General features: G+C 48.2%; 1 protein-coding gene across 4 annotated transcripts; it reads left to right on the forward strand.

Moving 5' to 3' along the window:
* The first annotated feature begins 61 nt into the window (after nucleotides 1-61).
* On the forward strand, nucleotides 62-13,238 carry CEP85 (centrosomal protein 85). 4 transcript variants are annotated; one of them, XM_065041820.1, is made up of 14 exons: nucleotides 62-163; nucleotides 1,661-1,732; nucleotides 2,362-2,514; nucleotides 4,721-5,445; nucleotides 6,098-6,231; nucleotides 7,067-7,184; nucleotides 7,579-7,764; nucleotides 8,127-8,279; nucleotides 8,534-8,688; nucleotides 9,185-9,305; nucleotides 9,762-9,812; nucleotides 9,898-10,005; nucleotides 10,634-10,862; nucleotides 11,136-13,238. In XM_065041820.1, exons 2-14 carry the CDS (start codon nucleotides 1,669-1,671, stop codon nucleotides 11,297-11,299), a joined length of 2,361 nt encoding a protein of 786 aa, XP_064897892.1. In that variant the 5' UTR covers nucleotides 62-163; nucleotides 1,661-1,668; the 3' UTR covers nucleotides 11,300-13,238. The 4 variants fall into 4 exon arrangements, with proteins under 4 accessions (XP_064897892.1, XP_005500726.2, XP_005500727.2 ...); XM_005500669.4 differs by having other exon boundaries at nucleotides 127-564; XM_005500670.4 differs by lacking the exons at nucleotides 62-163; nucleotides 1,661-1,732; nucleotides 2,362-2,514 and adding an exon at nucleotides 2,564-4,354.
* Nucleotides 13,239-13,294: the final 56 nt, after the last annotated feature.

Here is a 13,294-nt window from a genome sequence, read left to right on the forward strand (position 1 = left end):
ACGGGGCGGGGATCAGCGTTCGGGCGAGCCAATGAGAGAAGGGAAGGGGCGTGACCGGCGCGCTTGAATGGCTGCGGGGCAGGGGCTGGTTTCCTCTGCCACGCCCGCTCCGCGGCTGTAACGGTCGCGGTGCGCGGGGTAGCGCGGGCGGCGGAGCAGCCAGGTGAGGGGTCAGTCCCGCCCGGGAGTCGCTCCCGCCGCCGGGGCCTCGGGCAGCACCAGCACCGCTGCCTGTGCTCCCCCCGCGGTGGAGCCATCCGTCCTTCTGCGGCGCGGGCTGCTCACCGGCCCCCGCTTCCCTTCAGGGACCGGCTCCCCACTTTTCCTCTCAGGAACGGGCCTCTTCCCCTCAGGATCCGGCTCCCCCTGTTCTCTCAGGGACCGGCCCCTCGGGGTCAGGCTGTGCCCTGCAGGCGGTTGGACCCTCTCCTCTGGGGTCAATTCTTCCCCTCTCTCCTCCCTCCACCCAAATCACTCTCCATCCCCTTGTAGGGGCGAAGGGCCGCCCCCCACCCCCTGGCTTCGCGTCACTCCGTGCACCGGCCAAGCTCCCCCGTCCCTCGGGTAAAACGCTGCTCTCCCTCTTTCGCCATGACCCGGCTCCCCTTTCCCACCCCTGTGCCCGGAGGGGGTGGTTTGGGGGTGGTGTGGGTGCCCCCGGGAGGGGAGGGGGGTGTTTGTGGGACGGTGGTGCTGACTGAGGTGGGGATGCTTGGTTGCTTTATTTCGAGAGGCTGCATTTGATTTTCTGTGTTATAATGGCCTGGCTGTGGTGCTGGAGACTGAGATTTAAATTCGGGAATTTCTGAAGCATCCCTGAATCAAACCTAATGAGCACTTTGCTTAGCTGTAAGAGTTTTGTTTCTTCACTAAGTGAAACGCTGCATCTGGTTCATTATTCTGTTGTATTCCAAATGTTTATCCTATGTTTTTAAGAGTTAATGGTTTCTGCAAGCTCTTTGAATCAGTAAGCAAAAATTTGTAAGCACTGGCAATTTAAGATTTAATATTTGACTGGTGGAGTGGAGAGAGGCCTCAGATTTCCACAGGGAAGCCTGAGAGCTGTAAGTTATACTCACATCATCTGAAGCAGGAAATTCACTGTCTGAAGTAGTAGAATAAGCAGATAAATTACACCAAGGCTCTGGATAGATAATGATTGCCATTTATGGAACAGCAAGGCTAAGTTTTGTGTGCCTGCCTTTCCGCATGTAGTTGCTCAGTGACCTCTACAGATGGCAGAAACAAACTGGTTTAGAGTTAAGACTTTTAAAGGGAAATTTGTAGTCTCTACAGACATAAAGCCAGTGTGTAGGTGCCTGGTGATGGCTGCTCTATAAATAACTACGATGGGGATAACACATGCCCCAGTTGAAAGGCGCTGCTGAACTGCTGCATACCTGGAGAATGCTGCAAGCAGAAACTCTTCTCATTTCTCAGGCATGAAGAAAACCTACACTAACTGCAAGGGGGTTTTAAGTATTGCTGCTGTGAGGCTGAAACAGACACACTCTTGGGAGGAGGTGCTAATTAAATATGAAATACTGTGTTACTCTGAATGAAGAGTAGCTGACGTGTGTACCCTTCGCTTGGTTAGTGGGAACACAGTTTGGTTTATGCTGATTTAAAATAGGAATTTTGTTTATTTATTGCCCTGTAGTTCGCTGGATGGATATGATGGCTGCTCTTGAGAAGCATCTGGACCTGAGGCTCCAGCAGAACTCTCCGTCGGGTAAGGACAGTCCTCTTTACAGCCACGCTGCTGGCGGATCCTGTTTCAGTTTCTCTGAGGAGACATGTGGCCCTCAGAAGAGTTCTTTACCAAAAGCTTTTTATTAAACAAACCCCCCACAATGTCTTATTCCTGCAACATAAAATAATTGCATGGGTATGCAAAGGTAGAGAATAATTAGATAATGAACCTCTCACGAGTGATAACTGATAAACCTGGAAGGGTTCTTAAGAGTTAATGAAAAATGTATCTTTAATTTAACCAGTTTTGCTGTTTGCCAGTGCTGCTGCTCGTTTTAGTCTGAGTACCAGAGCATCCGCTGGGTGTAATATCACCAAGCGTATCAATGGGAGTATAATTTACTGCTTTTGCCTTCTGACTTCCATGACAAGATAGATTTTCAGTCTCTTGTTGATATTATTTGGCTTCCCTGTACTTGCTGCCATTTTCTTTTGCAAAAGAGATTTCTTTAGCAACAACACGGGGAGTCAAGCACGGGTCAGTCTGCGTTTTGGTGGCACGTGGAATTAGGTATGGCAAGGATGATCAGGTATAGCTTAGTTAAGTATGTTAAAAGGCTTTTCAGTCTGTTGGCTAAAGCATAAATATCCCTGTTTTTTTCTCTCCAGATCCCAGCACCAGTCAGAAGAGTAATTTCTCGGAGACTGATTGGAAAACACCGATGTTGTCTGTGAAGTTCCAGAGCCGGGTCAGCCGCTGCCCAAGTGTGGCCGACAGCAGGGACGGGGGCATTGGGACCTCCTGCTCAGACAGCACGGAAGGTGATGGGCAGAATGGGACCCCCCGGGCACAGCCAAAGATTTGAAGTTTTCTTAGAACACCGACAAGCATTAAATAGCCCAATATCACTGAACCCTAGAATGTAAAACTTGGGGAGAGCAGGATGTGTAGTGATGTTTGGAGATGATTTCAAACTCAGTGCCTCAGTGCACAGATATGCTCCCTGAAATATAAACACCCGATTAAGGGACTTGCTGTCTCTCTAAGCTGGTTTGGTTGTCTTCTAACTGTAGTCAGCATTTTTAACTGACTAAAAGAGCCACCTTGGTGATTTGCTGGTTCACATCGACCAACAAGTGATTAATTAGCAAGTCTTTTGTGTGACTTTTAAGAAATAATTTCTAGATGCCTCTAGAGACTTCAGATCAGTGCGCCTTTGTGCGTAAGCCTCCGCAGTTGTAGAGCTGTGCGTTTCCCACTGGAGAAGGCGGCAGCCTTGCCCTCAGCTGAGGCAAGGGTGAAATTACTTGGCCCAGCAATCCTTTCCACCTGTATTTTCATCTTCGCCTGGGAAAGTGGCATAAACCACTGTCGATTCACCAATTCTTCCTTCAGCAGCAAGGAAGTTTGTTGTTCTTTAAAACAATGCACTTGACACATTTATGTGTTTCACACACTGCCATGAGCCTTTTGAATGAGCTATAGATCTTAATAATGCGCGAGTTGAAGTGAAGGCTTTGGAGAAAGTCTGGCTTGTGGAAACACTGCTAGAAATATTACTAGAGCATGTTTAAGTGTCCCATTTAGCCTCTCTCAGGATGATAAATCATCCAGTTGCATGCTGAGTGTGGGAAGAAAACGATGGCTCTTTGGAAATTGCCATTCTGAGCATTTGTCATGTTGTAGCCTTGGTTGCAAGAGCTGAGAATGAGCCGATGTTCAGGACAGTACGTTACTCAGAAATGTTGTTGTGACAACCCTTCGCGCACCCAAGGAACCGATTGCAGCATCGGCACGTGGCGTGCTGGTCAGAGAAATCGAGTTCCTGAGAGTGATACTGGGGTATAAATAAATTTAGGGGCTGTGAAAGGAAATCATACTGTCCCTTCTCCCTTTGCCAAGGTGAATGTACTTGCAGCGGCTGGGTAGCGTGGTGTTCTCTGCAGTTCTGAGGCACAGCCAAGTCACGTCATGAGATTTTTCTCGCCCTCCTGCTCATTTTTGAGGAGAGGGTCTTGTGCCTTTGTTGTGATAGTTTTCCTGCAGTTTGATGGCTTTTCCAGGATCTGTTTTAGATCATATACAAATTGTAACCTTTTCCTCCTTCTTGTAGCAATGCTTGGAGGTTACAAACAGGTGGGTGACCTTGCAATCCTGATGTTGCTTTAAAGACGCATCATGTGGGGTTGGGCCTTTAGCCAAACCCATGAGGAAAACAAGTTTGTGTATCTGGGAAAAACCTGGAATCACTGCGATACACAATGTATCAGGACAAGGAGTGGGAACAAGCACTTCTCTGTTTGCCTTTCTCAGCTCTTGCTGTTGCTGTATTGAAATTTGAGAGTTGCTAAGAATAACCCCGTATGTCCACGTAGCCAGGTTTGGTGCCCATCTGACAGGACGGGCTCACGTTGGGCTGCGTGCGCTGAATTCATTTCCTGTGGCAATAAGGCGAGAGCCATTACTCGAGCCTCTGGAAAAAGCTCTTTTGCTGCAATGTTCTGGAGGAGTTGGAAGGTCAACTGCTCGGTGATCTGGTGCTCAGCTGTGTCTGAAGCTCATCATGGGCTCAGCGAAGGCTCCCGTTAGCTTTGGTTACGGGTCCGGGTCGCTGAGCTGTGGGACGGGCAGAACAGAATCAAGGTCTCAGTGTTCAGCTGAGTAAGTTTCAGCCTTTTAATTCAATTTAAATAACTTGATTTCTAAACCTATAGAAAGATAACCTTATTGATTTAAGGTTATACTAGAGTAGCTTAAAAGCAAGGGATTAAAAATGTGTACCGAACTAAACTTGGATTCTTCCTGTGGTTTGTGGTGGTAAGAAAATATCAGCAGGTTCCTGCAACTTGTAGTGAGGGAGAACACAGGTGTGCCTTAGTCTTGCTCCTGCTTAGGAGGACATGTTCAGGGGGAAAAGAATTGGTTTTTAAAATTCTTTTGGAAAGTTCACCAAAGGAGTGGCTGTTCATGTCAGAATATTTTCAGGATTATAATTAGAGCATCACTCTTCTTGTTTTTTTTCCCTAGACTTTTGCAATTCCAGTGACAGTTCCTCATTCCATCCCATCAAAACCCAAGTGACCATCCCAACAGCCCATGTTATGCCTTCTACGTTGGGTGCTTCACCCTCCAAGCCGTGCTCTGCGGGAGACCAGAGCTGTTTGCAGGGTACTTCAAACACTGCGTTGCCAGGATCTGCTGCTGAACAGCCAGGGCTCATGAGAAACGGAGACTTTAGCACCGGGAAGTCGTCTCAGGTGCCACCCAGGGATCTCTTGCATCCATACGGGACTTCGGGGGGAAACGGTTTTGAGCCATCCTGGCATCCTGTTTCGGATCACATGAGAGCTGAAGACACTTGGAAGTTTGACACCCCTGCCATCGAGCGTACCCTGAACCAGTCGCTCTTTCTGGATAGTTCATGCACTGACCCTCTCCACAGGTTCCAGAAGTTCAATCCAAGCTCTGGGGCAGCTGATACAGGAAAGGACCATTATAAGGTGCTACCAGAGAGCCGGCAAACAGCTGGGGCGAACGGAGCCTGCGAGCCCCGGGACGGGACGTGGCCGAGTGGGAGCAGGCTGATGCCAACGGGACTCCAGGCCAACAGTTTCTTTTCAAAACCTGTAGCTCCTTCATCTCAAGCATGGATGCCAGAAGCGTGCGCGCTACATCCGCACGAGAGGGTCTGTGAGCTCAGCGCTTGGAAACAACAGCTGGAGAAAGTGCGATTGCAAGTAGAGCAAATGCAGGTAGGGAGCTGCTTGTGGCAGTGTGTGAGTTTGAAACCCTTCCTGTCTCTTTAATCATGAATCATTGTCCAAGACTTTTGAAGCCAGAGGGAAAATGTCTCATTCTTCTCCCTGTCTTGCACCCAAAGTCTGTTAATGATCTGTTTTTACAACGTGTGGTGTCACGGGTATCATTTGACATAGAGCTGCCCTGTATTATGTTACTGCACTGCACGGTGGTTCAGATCAAGGGCTGAAATATCCTGTCTGCTACAAACTGAAAAAAAAGCATGCCAAGAAGTTCGGAGCAGTTTCTAGAATAATCTGTTTTCTGTATCTAGACTTAGGAAACAGATATATATGTTTTTGTTTTTTTTTTTTTTACAAGATGCCTAAAATTTACTGAAGTTTACTAGATGGAAAGAGTTTATCACCTCCCACCTGCTGTATGGAGACAAATTATTTCCAGCGAGCTAGCACAGTGATCTAAAATTATTTGTTAATCTCCAGTTCTGCTTGGGCAAAGTTACTTGTTCTTGGACATGGACAGAGACTGAAATAGCTGTGCTCTGGCATGCAGATGAGCACACAGTGTGCAAAATAGCTCTAGCAATGTTGCAATTACCTCTGTGGAGCACAAACCTCTCCCTCCTCGTTTTGTTTTATATTTCAGTTACAAAATGGAGGTGCCTGCCACCACCCCCCCATGTATTCTCCTTCGCTGCCTACGCCCGATCCAGCTCAGTGGATCAATATCCTGAACTCCAACGAAAACCTGCTCAAGGAGAAAGAGCTTCTCATTGACAGGTGAGAGTTTGATACCAACATGAGGTTTAAGGACTCCAGTATGTTTCCTTTTGGAAAGCAAGAGTTTTGAAAATGCTGAGGAAAGCTCATATCTGAGTCCCTTTTACCTGATTGAGCTTTTTTTGTTGCAACGAACACCACTTTGAGAACAGCCTGTTCTTTTCATGAGTTCTGCCCTTCCTCTTGGAAGTAGGACGGTCATACTGAAGAGTTCTAATAAATAAATTTTGGTTATGTTTTCCTGGGCTCTATAAGGCATAAAGATTTATGTTTACCTCACAATTATCTGGAATGTCAGAACTACTGCCTTTTTGCTTGAGGACTTTCTGGGAGCTTTTTGAGGTCTGTATTTTAAATGTGTTCTTTGGGAGTTTGGGCTGGCAAAAGGACTTCTCATACTTAATGCTAGCTATCCATAAGCTTTTCAGAAAAGCTCCTAATGAAAACTACCTTCAGCATTTGGATGTAAATACTTTTTCTGCTTGCTTGCTTGAGTTTTCTGTCTGTTCATTTTACTCATAAGCTCCACAGCCAAGCTGGATTCTCCAAAGCACGTAAGGCTTGTTGTTTTATGTATAATCATTGCTGAGGGGGAGGCTTTGAAGGGAGAAGAGTTAATACCAATTCTAGAAGAAGTTGAAATGGGTATCTTTCAGATTGCTTCCCTGCAGGCTAGCTCTGAGTTGCAGAGTTGTCTTTCTCTTCTGTTTTTCACTGTATGGAGCATTAGAGTCATGGTGGCACTGTTTATTTCTTTCTACCATTGAAAACAGGGTGTATATTTGAGAACAGTGTATTATGTGTTGGGTTTGGGGGTTGTTTGGTTTTTTTACAGACAAAGACAACACATATCCCAGCTGGAGCAGAAGGTCCGAGAAAGTGAACTGCAAGTTCACAGTGCCATGCTCGGCTGTCCAGCACCCTACGGAGATGTCTACATGTTGAGAATGCAGGTAATGAGGTACAACAGGGTGTCAGTAAGACATACGTGTTGAATCCAATGGACCTACCACTTCTCATGAGGTGTTTCCAGAGAAGGAGGGCTACGCAGAGTAAAACTGTCCCTTGTGTGAGGTCCCAGTTACCTGTCATTTCCAAGATCTTCTGTGACTCTTGAGATTTCAAGCCCTGAATCAATACAGTTTGTTTAGGAGCTGTGCTAGCAATACAAACGCCTGACAGCACTGACAAGCGCTATTTCAGATACTGCACTATATCAAATGGGGTGAGTGATGGTTGGGAATTAGGGCTGAGAACACAGCTCTGAGACAGCGCAGCTGCCTCGTGCCTGTTTGTAACTGCCTATCAGCTCCAACAGGCAGAATTCACCGCTGTCCGTTTGTGCAGGAGCTGCAGCGGGAGAACACGTTTCTTCGAGCGCAGTTCACGGAGAAGACTGAATCCCTCAGTAAGGAGAAGATTGAACTGGAGAGAAAACTGGCAGCCGCAGAGGTGGATGCAAAGCTGATCCGGGAGTCGCTAAAGGAAACTATGCAGAAACATGCAGAGGAGTTAAAGAAACAGGAAGAAAGGGTACGATCCCTGTAAATACAGAAAGGTGTTTTCTCTTTGAGAAGCTAAAAGTCAATGTAGTGCCTAGGTGTAAGTTCTCTGTGGCAATGTGTGATTGTTGATATTTTCTCATCTCCTTGGAGAATTCTTTGGTTTATAAGCAAAAGCCTTTCTTCCTGCAGTTAGAAGTATTTCGGTACCTCTTTTTTTAACCAAAGCAGCAGCCTCTCTTTAGCTAAATGAGCAGAAGTGCTGCAGAGTTGAGGTGATGTTGTATTTTGGTGTTGAGTGCTGTACAAAAAGGTAAATGAGACAGCATACAGAGGACTGAAGAATGGACAAGAAATTATATAAACTAAACTTGTGTATAACTGTCCCTGCAGGTAAAGGGAAGAGACAAACACATTAATAATCTTAAAAAGAAATGCCAGAAGGAATCTGAACAAAACAGGGAGAGACAACAGAGAATTGAGACCCTGGAACGATACCTGGCTGACTTACCAACCCTCGAGGACCATCAGAAACAGAGTCAGAAGGTAAAACTTTCTCAGAGTTGTTGATGATAACCCTTCAGAGACTTGCTCAGGTGGCTTTTCTACAGCTGCAGATAATCCCCTATGCAGCTGCTTGAGTAAAGTTGTGGTCTGGCCTTTTTGGAGGAGGAATGTTCTGAGCTGTAGCTGAGAATTGCCACATAGGTTGTACAAATTGGAATTGTGAATGTAGTTGAAACGTGTATGGTGAAAGCCCTGGGGGGGTCTCTAGAGTCTTGTGATGGTCTTTGTTGCAGCTGAAGGAATCTGAACTGAAGAGTGCTGCTATGCAGGAAACAGTGCTGGCGCTGGAAACAGAGCTTGGAGATGTCCGGGCTGCTTTCAGGGAGCAAGAGATGCAGCTAGAAACCCAAAAACACAAGGAGCTGGAGCTTCTTTCCACTGTGCGCAGGTAAAAATCAGAAGAAACTTCCTCTTAGCACTGAAGTAATCACTGCACAAGAAGGGTGACGATTCAGCACAGCCATTGTCCCACCTGTCAGAACCAGGTTACCGTGGGTTTGTGGTGATCATGTGAGCACTCACCAAAACACCATGTTCAGCTTCTGTGTGACAAGAGTAGAACCAGATGGCTGCAAGAGGACCCCTGTTTTGTCACCTGGTTTGTCTGTGTCCTCGGGTTATTGCTCTCAACCGTAACTCCTTGCAAAATGGACCTATGTAATCTGTCATTATTGCGTCTCTGCAAATGTGCCGATGTTGTGGGTAGGGCAGTGTGCAGGGCGAGCAACTCGCTCCTCCACAGCCCTGGCGGTTTGCAAGCTGCAAACAGGGCAAGACTGACACCTCATATGAAATATGAAAATCATTTTGCCTCCTCATATCATTTAGTGAGGGGAAACACCCCATGTAAAGCTCATTTTCCCACAGTGTTGTGCTGATTTCAGCTTGCAGGACAAGGTGCAGCAGTGTGTAAAGAATGCAGAGAGAGGAACCCCTGCGCAGGATGGGGAGAGACAGAAAATAGAAAATGACTCTCTGAAGAAAGAATGTGACTGCCTCAGGAAGGTAACAGGCTGTCCCAGCTGGGAATCACACATTTTTCTTTCCACTGAGTCACACCAGGCACTAAAATGAGATCGGGTGCTTTTGTTGTCATAGGCAGTCACAATTGCACTGAAGCAGCAGTTCTGGGAATTCCAGACTGAGGGTTTTAAAAGCTGCTCTTGCTGTGATAACCCTGCAGTTCCACAGTAACACTGGAGAGAAGCTGCAGAATGCAGAAGAGGGGAGAGGAAAACCACAAGAATGCAACTTCTCCAGTTTGTTTTTAGCTGATACTTCTAATGGTGCCTTTTATCAGGTGCCTTTCATCAGGGAATCTATGTCCATTATGAACAGAGGCAGTGATTAAAGCAATAAGCGGGCAGGAAGGAGAGGGGATGCTGTGCTACTGAAGGAGAAATCCTGCTGGTATTACTGAGTCTGTGTGACCAGTTCTGATGTCTCTGCTTTCGATTCCAGATTGCGGACAAACAGCAGAAGAAGATGGAGCAGTTGTCCTTGCAAGTAAAGGTGAGAGGTGACTGCGGAGGGACCTAGAATTGAGAATCTGCTGTGAAATGAGTTAGGCTTACTCTTTTCCTATGATCTGTTCCAGAACCTGGAAGAACAGGTGGCCCAGGAAGAGGGGACAAGCCAAGCTCTGAAGGAGGAAGCCATGAGAAGAGAAAATGCACTTCAGCAACTCCGGACTGCTGTGAAAGAGGTCAGAGCGGGGGCGTTTAGAGTGCCCAAGTGTAGTGGCTGCATGAGTAATGGATTGTCTTTAAACAAGACCCTTAATTTGCTGTCAACAGCACAACCTCTCCTGCTTCCTGCTAGAGTCAGTTGGCCTTCCGTGCTCTGAAAGGAGTTCTTCTCTGTTCGAAAGCAGGAGGAAAAAGGCAGTTTCTGCCCTGGGAACTTCAGCAGGGGCTGCGGGTTGTGGTGGAGGATGCTGAGCTTGCCGGCTGAGGGCAGCAAGGTGGTGAGCAGGAGTCCAAACTCCGCTCCAGCCCTGGCTGAAGGGCAGGGCTGAGCCCCACTCTCAAGCCTAAAGGAGGCCAAGCACAATGGCAGCCCTCGAGGGAGGGGATGGCCAGCGATGGGGTGAGCAGCTGGTGCACAGCCTCCTGGAAGCTTTTTTAATTCCTGTTGTGTCTGAGCCAGGAAAGCTGAATGCTCACACCGTGTAGGCCTGACACTCGCTTATCTGCTAAGAGTCTGGAGGGCTTGATGTAAGCCTGCTTCTGCCCTCGGTGCTTCCCGTCATCACAGAGCAGTTGTGTTATGTTGCTTTAAGTGTACTAATTCTGTCCCGAGTGCCCGCTAACCTGCTGTGTCCATTTGCTCAGCTTTCCCTGCAGAACCAGGACCTCATTGAGAAGAACCTGACCCTTCAGGAACGGCTCCGGCAGGCAGAGCTCACGACCCAGCCGCTGCCTGTCGAGACAGCCCGCCTGGCCCAGGAGCTGCACAGCGAGCTGGCCAGTTGTCTGCAGGATTTGCAGTCTGTCTACAGCATCGTCACTCAGAGGGCTCAGGGCAAAGATCCCAACATCTCCCTGCTCCTGGGCATTCGCTGTAAGTACACAGAGTGATGGCAGAGCAAACCCTTTCATCCTGCCACAGCACAGGAACTGAATAGCTCACCCTGTATTGAAGGCTCTCATCTTTCTGGGATCGTGAACCTTCTTTCTGTGGTTTGCTAGCTCTAAAGGTGCGTGCTGTCATCACTAAACATTAAGTAGTACCTCTATTGCAAATGTGCATTGTTTTTTCTGGCTCAGTTGCAAATGTGTGTGTGCTCCTTGGTCGGAGTTGCATGTGAGGTAACTCCTCTCTCTGACTCCACAGCTGTGCAGTACTCTGCCAAGGAGGAGGATGATTTGCTGAGCCCTGATGGACTTGGAAAGAAACTGATGGAGGTAAAACAGCTTCATAAAGAGGTGGAGGACTTAAGGACGGCAATATCTGACAGATACGCTCAGGACATGGGAGACAACTGCATTACCCAGTAAAGAACACTCCCCAAAGTAAGATGGGAAACGAAGACTTGAAATCCCCAGGAGTCTTGAGCTCCTACAACCCAAAACCTATTCAGCACTTTACCATCCCTTTGCTCGGGTACAAGATGTGTGACTTAGCCATTCTGAGAAACTGGGGGGGGTGTTGCCAGAAGTGTTTAGCTGCTGACTGGAATCATTCTGGGCTTCGGTGTCGGGCTTTGCAGTAGCTTTGATCTTGTGGAATGTGTTTATGCTGTGTTTGCTGGGAGCTGGTGTGGTCTCTGACACTGGGAGATGAATTCTGAATTGCCTTCTAGGCATGTCAAATGCTGAACATGCAAATGTGACAGTTAAAACCATCACTAAAAGGAAATGTATGCCCTAGCCTCTCTGATAAACTCTCTGTGCAGATCCTGTGTGACTAGTAAGACCAGAGGATTATCAGAGTGTTAGGGGACATTTGTGGCCTTTGCAGGCAGATGTGCCGGTTTTATACAGCTGCTACTTACATCAAGGTGCTACAGGCTCCTCAGTTGCTGTCTGCACAGCTCTGGCTTGGATTCTCATGTAGCCATTTGCGGAGCAGCACCTGCTTTGCTCAGGTAAATGCAATCTGAGTCTTTCGGTAGCCAGCAGGAGCTGGGCAATAAAGCATCACTAAAATAGACCCTGAAAACGCTCCCCCTGGGCACTGTTAGCCCCAGAAGCCTTAAGCTTTCTATCCCCCTAAAACAGCACTCTGAGCTTAAGATTTGAACTGCAGAGGAAGTGGATTGATGCTGAAGTGCCTTAATGTGCTAGACAAACCTCCTGTCCCCACACTGCTCTGTGCCTAATGCGTCTGCCGGCTGCTCTTCCCTGCAGCAGCCTGTAGCGCCATCACAGACAGTCCTGGGGAGCTGGGGATGTCTGGAGCCCCTGCCCCCCGGGGGACACCCCTGAACAGCACTCTGCTTGCTGCGTGACAGGGAAAAAGCCATTCTGGTCATGACATGGCACAGCTGGATCGAGGAGCTCCTCCTGACACTGGGCTTTGTTTTATCCCAGCACTTTGTTCTCTAGGAGCTCTTTGCTCCTCTGCAAAATTAATGGGATTTCTAAATAAATCAGCATGGAAATGCAGTTCACTTGATTACAACCCTCCTTAACCTTAGTGGCAACTTTACAGTACTGGCTTGTGACAATACCGTGGTGCTGAGGTTTTCAGCTTAAGAGCAAGATGTTAAATCAGTTATAACGGGGGAAAACACTGCTGAAACTTCTGCTGTTTGGTTGTTCTTGGTTCACGTTGGGGCCACGAGCCCTGGGTTTGAGAGAAATGCTTTTGTTATTCCTTTGTGTTAAATTTTAAGACCAAATCTGTTCTGTTCTTAGCGTTTGGCCACCATGGGTGACGGTGGCAACAAACTGGTTTGTTTGCTGTCCCGAACTACCCCTGCACAGCATGGGGAGGGAGTGGGCCAGGACTATTTCTTGAATTCCTTTGTCCTGGCTGCCGGGAGCTTTGGGCATTGGGGTGCAGCGCAGCGCCAGCTGTGCCAGCTGCTTTCTCCCATGGGTGCTGGTTTGCACCATCCCCTTTCCCTGCCTTCTCCTGGGATGCAGGATCTGGCTCCCCGGTAATGTGCTGGGGACACATTTACCCTCCGACCGTGTCCCAGAAATGTCACCTTGTCATCTTCCTCCTGCCAAACTGGCTGAGGTGGTGATCCCATCTGCTGTACATGGCTGCTGGTCGCCAGGCAGGGCAAGTCTTGGGACTCAATTTACAGAGCACCGCGGGCAGGGGCAGCAGGACCACGATCCCCCCGTGCAGGGCGGTTCCCCGTTCCCTCCGGTGCTGCGCGTCCCCCGGGCTATTGGGCGCCGTGTGTTCCTACCAGCCTTTGTCTCCCCCATTGTTTGTACCGACTGTTTTGAGTATGAAATAAAGCCGCTCTGCTCCACCGTCCGCAGCTCCCCGGTGCGCTGGGGGTCCCGGGTCGGGGGTGCTGGTCCCGCCGAGCC

This window comes from Columba livia, chromosome 26 (assembly GCF_036013475.1).
Source record: "Columba livia isolate bColLiv1 breed racing homer chromosome 26, bColLiv1.pat.W.v2, whole genome shotgun sequence".
In the NCBI taxonomy this organism is placed as follows: Eukaryota; Metazoa; Chordata; class Aves; order Columbiformes; family Columbidae; genus Columba; species Columba livia.